General features: G+C 38.9%; 1 protein-coding gene across 1 annotated transcript; it reads right to left on the reverse strand.

Annotated features, from left to right (window-relative positions):
* Nucleotides 1-14,293: 14,293 nt before the first annotated feature.
* Nucleotides 14,294-17,904, reverse strand: fzd10 (frizzled class receptor 10). The gene has a single exon (XM_079827833.1). It carries the CDS (start codon nucleotides 17,297-17,299, stop codon nucleotides 15,557-15,559), a length of 1,743 nt encoding a protein of 580 aa, XP_079683959.1. The 5' UTR covers nucleotides 17,300-17,904; the 3' UTR covers nucleotides 14,294-15,556.
* Between the last annotated feature and the right edge of the window lie 4,050 nt (nucleotides 17,905-21,954).

Consider the following 21,954-nt stretch of genomic DNA (forward strand, 5'->3'; position numbering starts at 1 on the left):
TAGAGCCACTGTGGTGAGATAGACTTTGTAACGACGTTTTAAGTGCCTTTCATGGATCTTGGAAGTGTCAATGTACTGAATGCCAATGGAGGCCTGTGTGAAGCCTTTCTCAGCCATCAGCTTTCAACTAAAATATCTTCATTTGTGTTCCGAATATGAACGGAGGTCTTACGGGTGTCCAACGACATGAGGGTGAGTAATTAATGACAGAATTTTCATTTTTGGGTGAACTAACCCTTTAACTCGTATAACTCATAACTCCTGTTTTCTGTCCATGAGCTCCCTCTGTTGGTCTGGCTGAAAGGATAACAGTATAGTGAGATGGGAGAGATCGCTCAAACTTCATTGTATAATGTTGTGGAAAATTTATAGAAATGCTCACTCTTTCTAAAGAAATGTGACGCAAACATATGATATTTTATCAATATTTTTCTAAATGTGTAAGCCTTTGGACTTAAAAGCCTTAAAGGGATAGTTCTCCCAAAAATGAAAATTCTGTCATCATTTACTCACCCTCACGTTGTTCCAAAACTAATACAGGTTTGGAACAACGTGAGGGTGAGTAAATGATGACAGAATTTTCATTTTTGGGTGAACTATCCCTTTAATGGAGTTTTTTTATGCATTCCTGTGATCGTAAGTCTTTAAGTAAAGACCAAACATTTGCTTCTGTCATGCTCATTTTTCGATCGAACTAGTTTTCAGTCAGCTGGTAAATGGTGGGGTTGTGTGACATTGTTCTATGGAGGCGTGTTAAGGGCGGGTTTTAGGGTAGCGCTGCTGACTGGGCTACTGGCCCAACTGGGCTACTGGCTACTGGTGCTTTAGGTCCGAGGCTATTGGCCCTGCCTGGCACATTTTTAGCCCTGGCTTGCCTCGGAGGTGGAGGAAAATGTTTGATATCGCAGCCCAAAACATCACTGATCCACCCCTGTGCTTCACTTTGGGCAGCAACAGTGCAGCGTTAAGCCTCTCTGGGGCTTCTCTACACAGTAACATTGTGAAGACAGCGAAGGTGGACTCATCAGAGAACAATACGTTTCACAATGTCCACTGACCAAGATTTGCACTGTTGGCAGTAAAACTGACATTTGACATTGGCACGAGTGACCAGAGGTTTGGCTAGAGGTTGCACATTTAATTCTGCAGTGAGTTGCAGTTGTGGTTTCATGTTTTTTTTGGATACAATCCAGGTAAGTACCTGGACATCCCTTTCAGACAGCTTCCTCTTGTGTCGACAGTTACTCCTGTTGGATGTGGTTTGTCCTACGTGGTGGTGTGCCAACATTACCATGGATACCATAGCTCTCGATACCCCACAAAGACTTGTTGACCTGGTCACTGATGAGCCATAGACGCTCACAAACAATTTGTCCTCTTTTGAACTCTGACATGTGTCCCATTATGTTGTGTGGACTGCAATATTTTCAACAGCTGTGCTATTGCTCTAATTCAACCTTACACTCTGGAATGTAAAATCAGTGAAGACTGGCCACCAGGCCGTGCATATATAGGCGTGAAATCTTTAACACTATATTGGCCTGTGTTTCAGTTTTATTGTCCAAAATAGATAGTGAAAAATAATTAAATAGGTGATTGTTACTTTATGTCTCATAATTGCGCCATTATTTTGCAATTGTGACTTATTTCCCACAATGCGACTTTATATTTATATGCGTTTCAAAATATAACTAATGCCGACCTCCATAATAATCATACACAGTAGTTTGTGATGATCAATCTTGTATGGTAGGCTACATTTCACTTATAAGCTTATAATTCCTCCAATAATTTTCTGGTAATACGCTCCTGCTTCAACTGTTCAGGTGCCCGACCTTAAACAGTTTAATGTCTCCTCAGTCTCAAACACTAATTATGTCTTTAAAAATTATGTCTGAGTTTTGACAGTGTTTTTCACGCTAGAGTTATGATACAGCCAGTTATGCATGTCAGAGCCTGCTGGTACTTCAGGCTTTTTTTCCCCTTTTTTTTTTTGGACTGCACTTGAGACCATGTTTTGTTTTAAAGAAAAGGGAAGCAGGTGTTCTCTTTGTGTAAATGGGCGGCAGATTTTGCCCTTAGTAAAGATTTCCTCTGTTTGTGGTTCATGTTATATCCAATTGATGCTCTTTTTTTGGAAACGCAATGAAGACAACACCCCCCAAGCACGAATGGCAAATCATTTCTCATCCGTTACAATGCTTTCATGGCTATGCTGACATGAGGAACAAAACATGTCCTGAAGGTTTTAACTTTAGTTGATTTTGGGAGAGGCAGATCGGTGGGTAGGAGGTTCTTCCGAAAGAAAAGAAAATTAAGTCATGCGTTATGTTTGCTTGTATAACTCTACACAAAATGTCTTTCAGCACTGTATTCGTATTATATATCGGGGATAAATCGGCCTAAAACTCCTGTAGTCTGAGCCCGGCTTAATGTGTGTCTGATAAAAGTGCCTCAAAACAGCCGTGGAGCAAATGTACAGAATAACGTTATAACATCATTCCAACACACTTAAAACTAATATGATAAAACAGCACTGCGTTACCCCGCTTGACCGGAAGAAACAGAAGCGGCGACTGTGGCATAAAAGTTCCACTGCTGTCACCGTCTCTCATTAGCAATCGCTTCAGCGACCTCGTTCTGCTCCCACAGCACTCCATGAACATTATTTCTGAGTCCCATCCCGATTCTTTTCCACCGGCTGTGAGGTGAAGACGACAACTCCCAAGATTCCATGCTCAATTTCAATGTCATCAAGCTACGCCCTTGTTTTGAATAGGCGACCTATAACAGCGAAAAACTGCATATTGTGCCTTAATACAGTATGCTAAAACTTTGGTAACATGCAAACTGTTCAAAACATTAAATAAACTGATGTAAAAACATACTATATTCAATCACACCCTACAGTTTAAACCAAGCCAGTGCAAACAATTTCATGCAAACTTAGATTGATTTATTGATTTATTTTTAGATTGATTAATTCAGAAAAACTGACAACAAAGTTGTTTTGGTTACACTTTAGTTTAAGGTCCAATTCTCACTATTAACTAACTATTAACTACAACTTTTGCCTCAATAAACTCCTAATTAATGCTTATTAATAGTTAGTAAGTTACACTCTTAAAAATGCCGGGTTAAAAATAACCCTAGTTATGAAAATGGACTAACCCAGCAATTGGGTTGTTTTAACCCAGGGATTGGGTTGTTTTAATCCAGCAATTGGGTTGTTTTAAGTAAACATTTAACCCAACCGCTGGGTTAAAACAACCCAATCGCTGGATTAAAACAACCCAATTGCTGGGTTAGTCCATTTTTAACCCAACTTGGGTTATTTTCAACCCAGCATTTTTTAGAGTGTAGTTGTTACGTTTAGCCATTGATAGGATTATGGGATGTGGAATGGTCATGCAGAATAAGGCATTACATTTACATTTACATTTATGCATTTAGCAGACGCTTTTATCCAAAGCGACTTACAACTTGGGGGTACAATAAACGATTGGTCGTGAAGAGTCGAGTGAGCGCAACAAGTGCCTGAAATACTTAATCCGTGTACATTTTTCAGTGTAGCACAGGCTAGAGTAGGGAGGGAAAGAGGAGGAGAAAGAGGAAAGGAAATAATTTTTTTTTTTTTTTTTTTTTAAGAGGTTAAGTGCTCATGGAAGAGATGAGTTTTTAGTTGACTTTTGAATGTTGTCAACGAATCAGCATTTCGGATGCCGGTGGGCAGATCGTTCCACCAGCTGGGAACGTTGAATGAAAATGTTCTGGAAAGGGATTTTTTGCCTCTCTGTGATGGTACTACAAGCCTTCGCTCCTTGGCTGAACGAAGGCTTCTGGTGGGGGTGTGGATTTGTAGAATCGAGTCAAAGTATGCAGAAGCTGAGCGCATGGTGGCTCTGTAGGCAAGCGTCAGCGCCTTAAACTTGATGCGAGCAGCGAGTGGTAGCCAGTGCAGAGAGATGAAGAGTAGTGTGACGTGGGTCCTTTTGGGCTCGTTGAAGACCAGACGTGCCGCTGCATTCTGGATCATTCGAAGTGCTTGGATCGCACAAGAGGGGAGTCCAGCCATAAGCGCATTGCAGTAGTCAAGTCTAGAAATAACCAGGGCCTGGACAAGAAGCTGTGTTGCGTGTTCTGTTAGGAACGGTCTGATCTTCCTGATGTTGTAGAGCGCAAACCTGCATGAGCGAGCTGTCTTAGCAATGTGTTCTCTGAAGGACAACTGGTCATCAAATGTAACTCCAAGATTTCTTACTGATTTTGAAGGGGAAATCAGGGATGTACCTAACTGGATGGTGAAGTCATGTTCCATAGTGGGACTGGCGGGAAAGATGAGGAACTCAGTCTTTGCCAGGTTGAGCTGTAGGTGATTTTTACTCATCCATGCAGAGATGTCAGCCAGATAGCTGGAGATTCGTGCAGCTACTGTGGGGTCGTCTGGTTGGAATGAAAGGTAGAGCTGAGTGTCATCAGCATAGCAGTGATATGAGAAGCCATGTGCCTGTATGATGGGACCTAATGAAGTCGTGTAAATGGAGAAAAGGACAGGTCCAAGCACTGAGCCCTGAGGAAGCCCCGTGGTCAGTTGATGCGCTTGGGATTCCTCTCCTCTCCAGGCGACCTTGAAGGACCTACCTGTGAGATAAGATTCAAACCAATGGAGCGGAGTCCCTGTGATGCCCAGTGATGAGAGGGTGGACAGAAGAATTTGATGATTGACCGTGTCAAAGGCAGCAGATAGATCAAGGAGGACGAGGACAATATGGGCTTTATAAGTTCTAATAAACAGCCAATATCCTAGTAATATGCATGCTAATTATAACAAGTTAATAATATCTAGTTAATAGTGAGAACTGAAACTTTAACTTATGTTAGCATGCATTAGAAGTTGTAGTTCAGTTGTTAAAGTGGGTTGTTGCTAGTAGGGGTGAACAATATCAGTCAATTTGACATTTATGCCTTTCACAGACAATTTTATTCAAGGCAACTTACATTAGATTCCATGCATTTTTCAGTGCTTACATTCCCATTGAATCAAATCCATGACCTCTGTGTTGCTCACACCATGCTCTACTGTTTGAGCATCAGGATGCCTTTGCCATCATCTGACACCTCCTCTGCACATCTGTATCTGTGTCTGTAAGTACAGGGTGTTCAAGCATGACAAAAATGAGACCAGCACTGCACAAGTCAGCAGTAAATCACAAATACTGCATGTAGACTTGCTCATGCCTGGATATCGCAGATTCTTTAAGGTGTCTGAGTTGTGTATAGGACAGATTATATGGTCAGAAGTATGCGTGTGGGTTTTCCTAAAGATGCTGTGTGGGAGAAAATGTTCCTGGGAACATATAATGCCTTTCATATGTGTGTGTGGAGCATGGAGACTCATCTCCTCCATAAGCAACAATGAGCTCCTCAGCTCTGGAATTCAGATGGCTTTTCATTATCTGGGCACTTTGCAGTGAGGATTAGAAAGAGGGGCAGATTAGTGTGTGTGTGTGTGTGTGTGTGTGTGTGTGTGTGTGTGTGTGTGTGTGTGTGTGTGTGTGTGTGTGTGTGTGTGTGTGTGTGTGTGTGTTTTGGGAGGATTAGAGAGGGAGCAGATTAGACCTTCACAATCCCACAATCATGCTCTGCTAAGTCACCGTGGAAGACATCCCGCTGCCATCTGATGCACAAACACCTTTTCAAACTCATAACCATTAAGAAGAAATTCCAGATAAATATTTTCTATTATTTATCTATGGAATTAAATCTATATGTCACTAGATAAATCATGTTATTGAAAACAAATAGTTCTTGCTCTAAATTATGACTGGATGAATACAATTTAAAGCTGTTGTAAAATACAGATAAATGCACAGATGTGAACACACATAAAGCCATGAGAGTCACACCGTTATAGTGATTGTACCACAGCTAAGCAGAATTTGTGGTGTATGTGTAAAAACTATTTATCAAAATAGTTTAGAAACTATGTAAATGTATATTGAAAAGTATTGACAAATTTAGGAAGAGGAAAGTGTGTGTATGTGTGTGTGTATACATTTCTGAAGGATCATGTGACTTTGAAGATTGGAGTAATGATGCTGAAAATTCAGCTTTGTCATCATAGGAAAAAATTTACATTTTAAAATATATTCAACTAGAAAACAGTTATTTTAATTTGTAATAATATTTCACAATATTACTGTGTTTTTGATCAAATAAATGCTGCCTTGGTCAGCAGAAGAGACTTTACCCTTGCGAAAAAGAAGTGTACTTCAAGTTTTCTTTAAGTGAACATTACATTCTAGTTTACAAATTATATATTATTTTTGTACTTTAAGTATACTATGTTCCTATTTAGGTATTCATTTTTTATACGTGAAATAAACATTTAACTGTACTTTAACTCTTCACATTTTAAAAACATTTCATTCTAGATTCATGCATTATTTTCAACTCTTGAATGTGGGTGAGTTTCATAAAAAAGCTAAATTTAAAAAAAAAGATGAGAAAGTCTGATTTTTGTCCAAGACTATGATCAGAATGATGATCAAAACACAGATGGAGTAGATTGAGTCTTTCAACACCCCCAGAGCTTCAGTCATAGCATGTAATAGGCAGTTTTGATTTATATGTTGTTTAATGTTTGCTGATTGCGTTGTTTTACATGTGCAGAAGTCTATCACTTGTTTCTGCTTCTTCTTACCCTGTGTTTTGTTTTGATCCAGAGATTCTGTACTAGAAGATGCGTAATATCGCCCCCTACCAGTTATAACAGTGAAAAAATTCAGTCAATGGTGGGGAAAGAATAAATTAGATTTGAAGTCAATTCCTGTTACACTACCAGTGAACTAGCCTGCGCAAAAATGCAGATACTCAGAACTAGGAACATCTGTTTTCTTTATAAATCAATATTTTCAAACAATGTATGTTTTAAAGACTCCACTTTAGATTAAAGATTAAAGTCAAAATATGTGGGAAAATTTTTTGAATAGGCTACTCAATCAAATGATTAAACACAACTACAAGCTAAGTATACTTAGAAGATACTTTCAAGTATATATCGATCAAAAGATTGAGTACAAGTATAGTCCAAATACTTATAAGTCAAGTATACTTAAGTGCAATTTTAAGTATATTTCTGAGAAGTAGCCAATAAAAGGTAGACTGAAAGTATACTTTATTATTTTTAGTTTAAAAGAAGTATACTAATACTAGTTTTTCATAAGGTTATCCAAACTTTTGACAGGTAGGCTACTGTATAAGTGTGTGACAAACAGGCTGGATTTTAATTCAAATTTAAATCCACAAGAGAAATAAAAATGTCAGAATGATAATATTTTCAGTGAGTTGTTTGACCAAACTCACAAAACTGGTCTAAATGATTAATTGAATCAGACTGATTCAGTTCATGAGTTCAACTCACTGACTCCATTTTCCAGTAGTAGTGATTAACAGCTCTTTATCTTTCTCCATTTTGTTTAACAGTAAAAAGTCAGTATTGGTTTTAGACAATACAAGGTTGAGTAAATGACGGAAATTAACATTTTTAGTGAACTATGATTTGTTTTTCCAGATTGTGTGTAGTTTCAGTCTCTCTCTGTCAAGCATTCATCAATAGTATTCCCCTCCCCAGGTCTAATACTCCACATTCCACATCATTTCTGAGACACACAGCACACAACAACTCTAAAGTGTGCTATAAACATAAAAATGTATGGTAAAAATAGAGTGCTCAGGTTGACCTGGGTGGTTGTTCTTAGTTTCAATGTGATCTGAGTGTTTGCAAAAATGTCGCTTCTCGTTGTTTACTTTCTCCCAAGAAGTCCTCCACCTCTACCATGAGGTGCAGACATCAAAGGGCAATTTCAGACACGCAAACACACACATACACCCCTGCGTCGTCTCGCTCACATAGTCACTATCACACATCAAGCACACAGACGTAGACATAAATACACACACATCTCTGCTGTTTGTTTTTATAGAAGATCTTATCTCTCGTTCTCGATCTGTCTGTGGCTTGATACGGCTCTTAGGCGTTTGATTGCAGGTGGCCCCATATGAGTTGTGACTGAAAATGTGAGAAAGAAGACAGAGAGCGAAGGAAAGTGCCCCTGCTGCAGGGCAGATGGGAGTGTTGCCATTGTTCCAGATTCTTCTGTAATGACTCTCAAAACTGATAATTGCAAAGGACCACTTTTCTCCAAAAGGCTCTCAGATGAAAACAAGAAAGTTGCGCACACGTGTACACAAGGGCCTTTTTGCCTCTTTAACCTCTTCTTTTTCAATCACAAAATGCTCACATCTGCATGTACATGTGTATATCTATCAACCTTTTTATCCAATTGATCGTTTTGCACCAAAACTCAATTCTGTTAACATTTAAGTTCCCTCTATCTGATCACAAAACACAGGTATAGCAGAGCCTCCAAAGTGAGAGTCCAAAGTGGTTTTGCCAGATTTTCGCCCCAATGTGTGACGTTTTCAGGCACTTCAATCCTCAATTGCATTTACCAGAAGTCACATACACAATAATGCAGAAATACTGGTTTAATCACATGGCTGTCAAGAAAGAAGATCGAAACTGTTGCCATATTTCACTACACTATACACATGGCGTTCAAACGTTTAAGAATTTTAAGTCTCTTATGCTCACCGAGGCATATTAAATTTATATTAAACTAAAAATGTGAATATTTATATTAAAAATAAAAATAAAAACCACAGTAATATTGTGAAATATTATTAAAACATAAAATAACTGTTTTCTATTTGAATATATTTTAAAATGTAATTTATTTTTGAATTTTCAGCATAATTACTCCAGTCTTCAGTGCATGATCCTTCAGAAATCATTATATTAATTTTTGCTGCTCAAGAAACATTTATGATCATTATCAATGTTGAAAACAGTTGCGTAAAACCTTTTTTTTCTCTCCCAGGATTCTTTGATGAAAAGACCGTTCATAAGAACATTTATCTGAAATAGAAAGCTTTTGCACCTCTAAAAACATTAAAAATCTTACCGATCAAAAACGTTTGAACAGGAGTGTATATATATTGCTGTCAATCGATTAAAAAAGTAAACTTTTTTTAATTGTTAATATTTTTATATTATAATAATTCCTCAGTAACTCTCCAAATTAATGTAGGAACAACTTCAAAACTGTATTTTAATTGTAATGGCATATTTTTATGAATAGAGGCCAATTTCACTAATACTAATACTAGCTATGTCTCTATGATTTTAAAAAAAACACTAATGATAGACATTCAACATTTCATTATAAATGAAATATCAATTTCAACATTAGGCTTAAAAAAACAACAACTTTTAATTGAAGTGAACTTAAAACAATCTTCACATAAACCCATTATAATACATTTAAGTCATATTTACCTGTGGCTTTCCTACCTGTCTAACATGTAGGAAACATAGATACTCCTGTAGATTTTGTTGTTTTCTTTTTGTTTATTTGTAAGGAATAATTTGGAATGATTTGAACTTTTTTCTAGTTTTGAATTCTATATCAGCTGCATAATTAAAGGTGTGGCCTTTGGCATTATTAACAGCTGTACATTTATTGAAACATTCAAATTGAAATCTATGCCACTGTCATGGCATTATTTTGTTGAGGTCAGTTATCAAACTGCACCAAAACTCTGCCAAAACTATTTATTTTGTGTCCATTCTTTGTGAGAATTAGTAATGATGATAGATCAAAGAGCAGCCTAAAAACACAATGACCAGAAAGCCTTTCTCTAAAGATATAAAGCTATACAATTATGAAGATTTTTCATAAAGCAAATCCTATCAAACAATTCAGTGGAAATCTTGAATCTTCAGATGGAGCGATCTGCAATTGGGAGGGACAGGAAGGTGCTTACACAGCTTCTTTATAGTGACTCCCTCTCAACGTCTCCTCTCTAATCTCCTTCATGCGCTGTTATTTCAAACCATTTCACAGGCGCAGTTTTCAAAAGCAATTTACATAAAGAGAGGAGAAAAGAGAGAAACCATATGAAAGGGTTTTATAGTTATAGAAAAAGTTACAGAAAGGTGATACAAGACTTGACAACTGACTTTAAGAAATAGAGCCATTGTGAGAGTACGTGTTCCGGCGTTTTTGTGTGTGAGACGACCGGAGCGACGCTTTTCTCAAACAGGTCCTGACTGGAAAACAGGTGCTGAAGGGCCTGTGGTGATGAGTGTACGGGCGTCTTCAAAAAAGATCTGATCAAAGAGAGCCAACCCTGCCTGCAGTCAGTTAGCCTACAGATTTATGTTAGCGTGTCGGCACACTTTGCGTACAACTAAGACCTTAGTACAGCAGCACAACAAGGCCTTATCATAATGTGCTTCTGAAGAAGAAAGATTAACTTCATACGAAATTACATGATAAAGGCCTGTTCGCTGTTTGGTTTGTTGAAAAGGTGTATTTACACTTTTTAAAATGCATTTTCACTGTCTTTTTAGAAGCAGCGTACTACACAACAATACTAAAATAACACACACATAATGTTCAACTTTAAATACACATTGTCATTTGAACACCTATTCAGTAACTACAGTGATTTAAGGTCACCGTGATGTCAAAATTGACAATTATTTTCGTTTTTTTATGGAATTATGCAGTGTTTATTATAAATGGTTTATCTGTGACTGTGGACATCATCATTTTTAAATTCATGTGCCCTCATAATGTTTCATCAAAATAACTTCCCCTCCCTCTTTCAGCGACATCTCTTCTCTGGTGACATGTTTACTGGCGTGAGGGCGGGACAACCTGTCAATCACACGAGATCACAGCAATAGAGTGGTTCAGGTTCAGGTATGATGTCAGAACCTGGAAGACTAATTCGCTGCTGGTTCCTTTGAGATTTTACAATGGGGTTTTTCAATGTATGTGTTAAAGGGATAGAGTTAACCCAAAAATAAAATTTTATCATCGTTTACTCACTCTCAAATTGTTCCAAACCGGTATAAATGTCTTTGTTCTGCGTTACACAAAGGAAGATATTTGGAAGAATGTTAGTAACTAAGCAGATCTCAGGTTGCCTGGTCCTACCAGACTCCTACATTTCATTTGTGCAGAGAGTCTGGCCACTCTCCATTGACAAGCGTTAACTTTCTTGAAGGCGGGTACTCTGTTGAAGTTTAAAACTATTGGATCTGCCCAGAGCCACTCTGGATCTGCTATAACCAATCACTAACGTTTGGTCGTGACGTATGTCATCTCAAACTAGCGCACAACATCAATGTCATTGTTCTCAGCCACTCCTTCTGTTCGCTGATTGGACCGGTTAAAATTTGACCGGAGAAAACCAGAGAATATACCGCAATCCCAGATGGAGTATGAAGGAAATGAAAATTTAGCAGAAGTACGTAGGAGGGCGGAGCCAGGCTACATCTCAGGTCCCATTGACTACCATAGTATTTTTTTCCTTAATATGGCAGTCAATGGGGCCCAAGATCTGTTTGGTTACAAACATTCAAAATATCTTCTTTTGTGTTTAGCAGAACAAAGAAATATATACAGGTTCGGAACAACTTGAGGGTGAGTAAATTATAAAATTTTCATTTTTGGGTGAACTGTCCCTTTAAATAAAGCCTGTGGTAAACATAACGACTATACTTTGACATTTTGTTATACAACGTAAATTACACACACCCGAATTTTGAAGCAGTTATGTTCATTTTTTAAAACGTACATTTTTAATAAGTAACTAGAGATAGCTTGGGGTGTGAGTGTGTACAGCACGTTGTACAACAAAACGTCAAAGTATCGTCCCGTTTGTTTACCACAGGCTTTATTTTACTCATTAATTGAAAAAGCATAGGAAAATCTTGAAGGAACCAGGAACCAATTATTCTTCTGGGTTCTGACGTCACCTGACCATTCTATAGGAAACCAAAACGATGAATCAATTCCTGATGGACAAAATCAAGTCCTGCCCTACATTTTTTGTCTGAGAAGCCTTTTCACTTGGATATACGTCACAATAGGTAATGTCCATCATTCGCCTGCAGTATTCTTTTTAATGGAACTGGTTCTGACTAAGAATTCTAAGAACCAGTTCCCAACCCAATTCACTCATTAAACAATTATTAGTAATAGTGTAAAATGTGTTGAAGCAAAATAGGGAATGTGAATGGGTTTACCTGAGAAACTAAATAATGACCTGCCAAACACCTAGATAAAGCTGGTAGGACACTGGCTTTCTCATTCTTTCAGATGTGCAGCGTACTGAATGTGGCATTAAAACGAAACGGGCTGCTGTCCTTTACACTTCAGCTTTTACCTCACTTCAAAAACAGACTCCATCTTCACATGGTGAACCCATCTTTAAGTCGCAACTACAGAAAGCAAGTGGGGAAGAAAAAAGGGAAAAGGAAAAAGGAAAAAGTGAGATAGTCTTTAGAAGAAGGCGGAGTGGTAACTGTCATTGATATTTACAGTTCGACTCACACACCCCAGGGCCCAGAGTCCAGGTGGCCCTTAAACAGCCTGGTGTGTACACAAGTATGTGTGTGTGTGTGTGTATGTTTGAGAGACGGGGTGGTGTGACAGAGTATAACAGAAGTGTGTGTGTGTGTGTGTGTGTGTGTGTGTGTCAAACGAGGCCTCTCTGATTCATGTGCCTGAATTTTGAAACACTACAAGGACTTTGTAGAGACTTGAATACCCCCTGGGCAAAGTACAGAACACACACTTCACTCAATCCTTCTCATCAGATCAGACCTGTTTTAGATCTTTTTCACACACACATACACACACTTTCACACACTGCTGCACTTGACACCTAAAGTGAGCTTTTAAAGAGCAGAGAAATTGTCCAAACATACCATAATCTTTTAATGACGGAAAGTGTAATAAATGGCAACCTAATAAATCTTTGCCGTTTGCTGTTTGTTGTATTTAGGCTTAGTGAGCTTTAATATTTTGAACGAAATATTTTGTTTGATTCACCGTCAATACTTGCATATACATATATCAATTCATTTCGTCTTTGAAGAAGGTAGACAGTAATTATTTGAAACAGGCTGGCAAAACATCTCATGCGTAAGCTTCTATTTGTGCGTTTCCTGTATGGACATTTCAGATCAAAGTCAACATGAAGTTGAACTTAAAATACCAAATGAAATCCTGAGTGTGAATTTATTTACAAAACAGGCATATTAAGAATGAAGACGGATCAAAAGACACCTGATGATCTGGGTGTGTGCATTTCAGGGGAAACTAACTGCTTTTTATGAAAGCAGTAATGTGATCATTTAATATTCTTTAAAGATATTTCTTCATTACATTAGGAATAAGAGATAGGACATGATAGGGCATGTAATGAGAGTGATATACTTTTTTGTTGTATTGTTGTATAATTTTTCTCCAACTGTGCAACGCCTGAAGGTCAGCCTCACCTGTCTATGCAAATGTGCTCAATGGATTCAAGCTAATGACAGATGTGATTAGATTACTAAAGGGCGTAATGTTAAATATAATTCTGTTTTCTCTAGACAAACAAACATAAGGCTTGTGTGTTTCATGAACTTGAGTTTCATGGGTCAACCCAGTATAAAAATATTAACACCATACATTTATGAGTACACCAGCATTGATGTGCTAAGAAGGCACATGGCACAAAAAAGACATTCCAATAAAACAAAACACAGATGAACAGACAGACAGACGGACGGACGGGCGGATGGATGAAACCTGAGATGTCAAGACTTGACTTAATGTCTTCAATGTTGGTGTGGTCTCAGAAGTTTAGCATTAAGTTTAAAAAAAGAGCATAAAGAAGATGTATATGCGATTGCAGGAACTTTTTGAGCGATCTATTCTGGCACTGTTAAATCAAAGGCAACACTTAAAAAATGACCCAATTTGATTTTACAAATAATACAGAGATTAAAAAAAAAAGCCAAACCTGGAGACTAAAATAAAACAAACTTTAAAGCCCTTCACTATTGTTTATCAATGAAACATGTAAGTGAATAGATTAATTTTAATAAGATAGGAATATGAAAGCCAGAGCATTTAAAAAAAAAGAGAGAATAAAGGTCCTAAATTACATATTTCTTCAAAATCTTTGATGTCATTAAAGTTATAAAGCTATATAAATAATCTACTTGTTTCTCAATAGGCATTGTGGGAATCAAAGGTCTGAGTGTGGTTGTTCTAATTAACCTGTTCTACTCAAAAACATAAAAGCCGAGGCCCAAAGTACATCAGAGAAGAGACTGAGGCCTGAGATTGGGTCTCAAGTTAGTATTTCCTCTCTTATGATGTTTGTAAACATTTACATTTATTCATTTAGCAGACGCTTTTATCCAAAGTATATTAGGAACATGGCAAGATTATTGCATGCTGTTCATCCTTCAAATGTCTTAACCCGATGGATTAATCATACGTATTTCTGCAAACTTAAAGAAATATTTCACCCAAAAATGTAAATTCTGTCATAATTAACTCACCCACATTGTTCCAAATCTGTGACATTTATTTAGAACAAAGGAAGTGAAAAAAGAAAAAAAATGTACTTGAAAAAAAAAAAAAAAAACGATGTCAATGTAGCGCAGAAGAAACAAAGTGATACAGGTTTGGAACGACATGAGGGTGAGTAAATGATGGGGTAAAATATCCCTAAGGTTTTGAGGTTTTTAGCTTAGGGATGTTTGGTAAGGTATGACTGATGAAGAATATTAATTGAATTTAGTTATTCCCATAGCAGACGTATCTCTAAAAGTAGATTAGAACATGACAGAATGCTTAGAATACTTCAAGAAGTAAAAACTCTTCAAACTCTGCACAAATAATTAAAGCATTTGCTTTTCATTTCAAACATTTAAAACTAAAATGTTTTATTTATTCTTATAAAATATGAACCTTTAGAAATATACACAAATGTATGTAGGACATTAAAAAGAGCTTGGTATAACAAAACAAACCAGGGGGCATGAACTCACTGTACAAAACAACTCAAATAACAAGTTTTTTCTCTTTGTGTTGGCAATATTTAGTGCTTAAAGATTTACTTTGTTCCATGAAAAGGCCTAAAAATAGGCAGTTCATTCTCTGCCGAGGCCTTTTTGAGCAGCTGCACTCCAATGTCAATGCAGTTGTGTATGACACGGCTTTCATTTCCATAGAAAAGCCACACGACTATGCCACGGAGGAGCCGCTTTTCCCCGAGCCATTCACACCCATTGTTTGTCGAGTCCTTTCATTGTCTTTAATCAGCCCTACAGTATCAGAGTCCCTTTCTCTCTGTCACTAAGGGAAACAACTATTGCACATGACAAGATACAGGCATCCCAGTGACAGCAATAGGGACTCGCTCCCTTTTTCTTTGTTTCACAAAACGGTCCGCAAAGTTTCAGATGTAGTACAAGCACTAAGAACTAAAAAAAACCTGTTGGGGATGTTGCATCTGAAGTTTGCATAAAATAAATACGAGCATTGTTGTGTTCTTTGCTGCCTTGTTTCTTTATAAAGGAGTTTGTTTAAGTCCAGCATTTATTTCTTGGCCATTCGTATGTGTATGGAGTCCCAGCTCATACACAAGTTGCAGGAGGACCTGCTGGCTCGTACTTGGCTTTTTGTCCTTTGAGTGCAGGATGAGGCTTGAGGTAAGGTCCACTTCCTGTGAAGACACATGCAGCCTTCCTCCTTGTCTTCTTCTTAAGTTTGCGGCTGAAAACGTTCTGCCAAGACTGCAGTGTTTTGGAGGTCCAGATCCACATGCCGCTGGTGATGCCCACCACCAGCAACATGAAGATCTTAACCATGAAGATCTCCACGGCTGGGATGGAGCTCTTCATCACGCACTCCTCGCCGCTCTTACTGTCCTCGGTGCACTTTTGCTCTCTTGCTAGGATCTTCCAATAATCCATGTTGAGACGCTCGTAAAAATAGCAGGCGATGACGCAAGTGGCGGGGACCGTGTAGAGCACCGAGAAGACGCCAATCTTAACCATCAGCTTCTCCAGCTTATCCGTATTCTCTCCTTCAGTCTTCATGACCTTACGGATGTGAAAGAGTGCCACAAATCCTGAAAGCAGGAAGGAAGTGCCAATGATGAGGTAGCAAGAGAGGGGAATAAGAACAAAACCCGTCAAGGCTTTGACATCCATGCTGCCCACGTAGCACACCCCCGTGAGCTCATCTCCTGCCACCTTCCTCATAACCAGGATCATGATGGTCTTAATGGCTGGTATGGCCCATGCTGCCAGATGGAAGTAGCTGCTGTTGGCTTCAATGGCCTCATGACCCCATTTTTTCCCAGCTGCGAGGAACCACGTGAGAGTAAGAATGACCCACCATAGGGAACTGGCCATTCCGAAGTAGTAAAGAATGAGGAAGACTATAGTGCAACCAGTGCTTTCCAAGCCTTCCTGGATGATGTACTGAACGCCGCTGTCACGGTCACAGGCCACGTTTTCCACCCCCACAAAAAGTCTTACAAGAAAGCCCACTGAGTAGATGCAGTAAGACATTGACAGGAAGATGATGGGCCGCTCAGGGTACTTGAAGCGCTGTGGATCGATGAGGAAGGTAAGGACGGTAAAGGCACTGGAGATGAAGCACAGGATGGACCAGATGGCAATCCACACCATGGAGAAGCGCTTGTCACTCTGGCTCCAGTACACGTCGACGTTGGAGTAACACTTGGGGGCACAGGACTCACTCTTCTGTACGTAATGAAACTTTCCTGGGTTACTGCATGTTGTCTTACCAACCCGCTCCTTAATAGGCAGTTCTTGGCTGTTACCTGGCCGAGGGGGTCGGGAGTCTGGCGGCTGAGTGTGGGATCCTTTTGGGGGCTCATCTGTGCCGTTGTTAGGTGCCTCCATACAGAGGAAATTAGGGTCATTCTTATTTGGCAATCTGGAACAGTCCAGAGACTTGGGCCAGTGGAAGTTAAACTGCTCCATGATGGGAGAACACTTCTGCCTTGCCTGCTCGCACATTACTTTGCATGCTGGGATGGGTGTGGATACCTGCTCCGTGCACATGGGAGCATAGAGCGAGCACAAGAAAAACTTTAGATGGCTGTGGCAGCCGAATTCAATCAGCGGAGCAAACTCATGCAGCTTTATGGCAGCCTCACTTTGATCTTCATGTCCCATTAAGTTCGGCATAACTGTCAAGTTGTAGCCAATGTCCTTACAGAGTGGAATAGCAATCTCCTGGCATCTTCCTTCACCTGGCCGGTCCGGGTCGATGGAACTGATAGCGGAACAAAATCCGGCCACGCACAGCAGCACAAGGCTAAGTCCAACATTTGCAGCAAACATTGTCTTTCAATATTAACTCATATAGGGGGGATTATTCTTTCAAAAAAAAAAAAAAAAGCTTTGTATTTTTACTTGAAAAGTTGCTTCATTGTCACTCTTCGTTGTTGTAGCTGAAAAAAAGTTCTTATATCCCAAGAAATGAGAAGGGTGAGGTTGAATTAGTACAAAAGGAAACTCAGATTCCAAACCATCAGTTCAGTTAAAAAAATATCTGTCAAAAAATATTTAGACAGATGAGAAATATTAGAAAGCTTTCACCATACAGGGAGGTTTTACACAGTTTTTTTTTGTTCAATTCCCAGTTCACAGATGATAATTCCTTTTTCTAAAGCGCTAGTGGTCCTCTCCTGTGTGATATTGTTGCCGGTCTGTTTCTCTCACGAAAGTACACTTACTTTTCAACTCGCTCTCGCGCTACTTTCCTCATTCATCCTCCGCAAAGTGTATCCAAACTGACCAAACTGAAGGCACGGCGTCATTTTATCACAGTCGTCTGAAAATGAATGAATGAATCCGCTTGGTAAACGTGTGAATATTCACTTCAGCTCGTCTCCAGACGCTCCGTTTATCCGTCAGGAGTTGTTCGCTGCCTCGCACGCTGTCTGTGTCTGAGCTCCTCCGCCACCGTCCTGAACTAACCTGCCAAAAGATCCGCCTTCAAAGACAGCTGTTTTACATAAGAAAGCCCAAACTGACACACTGATTATCCTTAAACCGTGCGGAACTGGCTGTGTAGACCTCAAATCCTCGTCACCACTTTACCACAGGATCACAGTAAATTACTCACTGGCCATTTGTTGTTGTTGTTGTTTTCTCCCACAGACGAAATCCCTCTGATGATTTACGATGCACTTTTCGGCGCAAGTCGGCGATAAATCTCGCGCCGAGGAAGACCAAAAGGATTCAGTGGCTTTCCAGTCGAGATGTGTCTCCTTTCTCTCTACAACTGACGATTTTCACGCTCCGACCATTGTGGGAAGCGAGTGAAGAGAAAGGAGAGTTTTTATTCCTTGAAATTCCCCTCGCTTTTTATTGTTGACTGAACTAGAACTGATGGCTGAAGTATTTACTCTCACCCCACGCAATATTCATGACAAAAAAATGAAACAATGTGGCTTTTAGAACATTATTAATAAAGATAAAGAAGTCAAAGTTAATGATCAAAAACTTTATCTAATCTTCATCGAGACAAACTTCTGCATAAGTTAGAATGCCAAGGTTTTTTTTTATTAGAATAGTGGCTTTCAATTAATGAGTAAAATAAAGTTATACATAGGCTATTATATAAATATTATAGACTTTTTGAGACTTTGCTCAATAACTTAAATTACATTTGTACATGTTTCCCCCCCCCCCCATTACATTTTACTATTATAAGTTGCTTTATAAGAACAGTATTTCATCAAGCATCATCCTTATATATTCACATCTTATGTTTTTAAAACAGTTTTCAAAATGTAAGGTATAAATGTAAGGCCCTATGTAATTCATCAAAGACCACAGACCTCATTTTATTAATAAATAAAAAATGTAGGACTACCATCATGTTTACTGGATACTCCACAGCCTTTCTTCTAACATAATGGGTTTTAATAATGTATTATTTTAATGTCATTTTGACATGTCTTGCTTGTCACAAATGAACAATACATTACAATGCTCAAGTAACAAAGACTGTGTTGTGCCAGAAATCACACAACACTGGGTGCTTTTATCAATCCTTTGCCCTTTTCAAAGTTTTAAATTAATATGTAAAATTATGTAGTCAACAAACATTGAACAAGTGGCATTATATGCAGAAGTGGGCGTGTAATTACATAAAAGACATTCTTAGCATATGCTATGGAAGTTTCTTCACACTCTGCTCTCAATCGTAAATACTTGCGTATGCGTACAGGATGAAAAAATGCCTTAAGGATGAATTCATAGACAAAGGGCTTTTCAGTCTTGTTTTAGTGAATTCATCTTTGACTCATGCTGGCACTCAGGGCTGGCAAGCTAGATCTAGTATTAGCCTAGCTCTCAGGGCTGTAACCATGGCACACTCCTTAGGGGCATATATGCATGCCAACATTGTGTAAGTATTGGTATTGATGAGGTGACATGTCGGAGTTCAACTGCCATTATGTAAGCAGGGATGTAGGTTAATGCTCTGTCAGCTGTTTTTCTGTAAAATACAATACTCAACAGTGTTAATGAAAAAGATGTGTGATCCATCCATTTACGTCAACTCAAAAAGATGGTGAAAAGTGTCTTTGCATGAGCAAGCTGTTGTTGGTAAGTCTCATGTGGCAGTTATAAGGCACAGAGGGCCTCGTGGAGCAAGAGATACCAGATAGCTGAGTGCTCTCTCATGTTACCCAGTAAAAATTTGATTTATCTGTATAACACCAACAGTGGCTGGAGATCTTTGTCAGAACACTCTAATAGCTTTTTTATGACAGCTTGTAAAGCGCTTTTCAACAACTTAGATGTCGACCAGTGTGAGACAATTTACAAGAGTCTGAGTCACTTATACACCTCAGAGACGTTAACAAACTTAATATAATAAACTTGAAGCTATAGCACTACTTAGCATTCAAACTGATTGGTCAGTAATTTGAATCAAAGTGGTTGAAATGACTCTTGAAATGGGATATTTTGGTACTGCTATATAAATTGCTCATATTTTTGCTCAAGTCTCATCAAGTCACCAATATAAAAGTAAAAACTATACCAATTGCAATATATGTTGCCTCGTTTCAAAGCGTCTACCAAATTTAAAATAAAACAGTTGACCGTGTACAGTTGTTGTGTTAAAAACCTCTATTTAAGTCTAACTCAAATTACAAATTCAGCCTACACTCTTAAACATAAAGGTTCTTAAATGGTTCTTTGGCGGGGTGTATTGTTCCATGAAGAACCTTTAATGTCCAAAGAACCTTTCCATTGCACAAAAGATTCTTTGTAGCGCAGAAAGGTTCTTTAGACTATAAAATGGTTAGAAAAAAATGGTTCTTCAAAGAACCTTTCACAAAACGGTTCTTCAGGGGACCAAAAATGGTTCTTCAATGGCATCACTGTGAAAACCCCTTTTTGGTTCTTCCTGGCACCTTTATTTTTAAGGGTGTACCCTGCTAAAAAAAAAAGCCTGAGCAGGTTTAAGATTTAAGCTGGTCTCTCAGCCTATACAAGAGCCCAAAAACCCTAAAACTAGCATAACAAGTCTGACAATACTGGAAGACCAACTACCACTAGTAAACCAGCTTAAGCTGATTTAATAAAAGGGCTGTTTCATTCATAAGATGCCTGTTTGACCTGTCGTTTAAACCCAGAATTGTTAATAAGGATGATGATCACATGTATATATCATCTTTTTACCTTGCTTTGATGTGTAAACACCTTCGCATCGCTTTTGCTAATAAGGAAGCCTTTCAGGATGTGTAACATATCCCAGCGCTCTATGAAGCACACAGACAGCCTCATTAGCTCACTGATTGACACTTCTAAATCATATATATAATAATACATATAATGGCATTTAAATGGGATGGTGTGCATTCGGTCTCAGCTGATTTGTTCCCACTTTATTTGACACGTTTCTGTTCTGTGATTGTTTTGCAGGCTGTGAGGATATCGCTTTGAAGAACGGGAGAAGAACAGAGCCGAGAATCATGACCATTCAATCTTTATCATCAGTAGCCTTGGCAGCTCCTACTTTCCCTTTCATGTTTTGTGTTTGTTTATTTCTGCGTCTAGCATCCACCACCCTCACCGTTTCATACTCAGTCCGTTCTACAGTTATCCTTTATACCCACACACACACCCACTCGCACACCCACACACGCGCACACACACACACACACACACACACACACACACACACACACACACACACACACACACACACACACACACACACACACACACACACACACACACACACACACACACACACACACACACACACACACACACACACACACACACACACACACACACACACACACACACACACACACACACACACACACACACACACACACACACACACACACACACACACACGCATGAACTTTATCTCTTCCAAAGCACAGCAGCAGCAGCTCGCTGGGTTCCATCTTGGTTGAAATCAGAAAGTGTGAGATAATTCTGTAACTAATAAAGAGAAGGGAGGCCCTTTGATGGCTCAGACTGAAAAGATATTTCATGTTTTTTGTGTGTGAGGGATTGGGGAGATGTGTGATTCTATGGAGCCTGTGCGCTCCCCTGCTGTTCCTCTCTGCCTAGAAGCTGGCCCCCCTCTGGCTAATGTTATGGAGAAAGGAAGGCATTTTAGGGCTGCCTCCCCCCTCTCTTAGCCCCCCTTTTTTCTTTTGTTCCCCTTTGAAGAATGACTTTAGACATTTTATTTACATATTTAACCATGGATGAAAGAAAAGAGGGTTGCGAGAAAGAAAGCTCCCCGGGCTCTAGTGGGAATTTTGATAAGTTTAAATGAATGGAAATCTTATTAGCTATTTTTTTTTTTCTAACAGTCAAAGCTTATGTTTTTGGTGACGTTTTACATGCCGAGAATGTGGTACAACAGGAGAGGCATACATCTGAGACTAGGTGGACACAAAGGTCGTCCGCAACCACCTCATCCTCTTCAACAAAATGCCTTTTCCCTCACT

Source organism: Gobio gobio (genome assembly GCF_949357685.1).
Source record: "Gobio gobio genome assembly, chromosome: 10".
Taxonomy (NCBI): Eukaryota; Metazoa; Chordata; class Actinopteri; order Cypriniformes; family Gobionidae; genus Gobio; species Gobio gobio.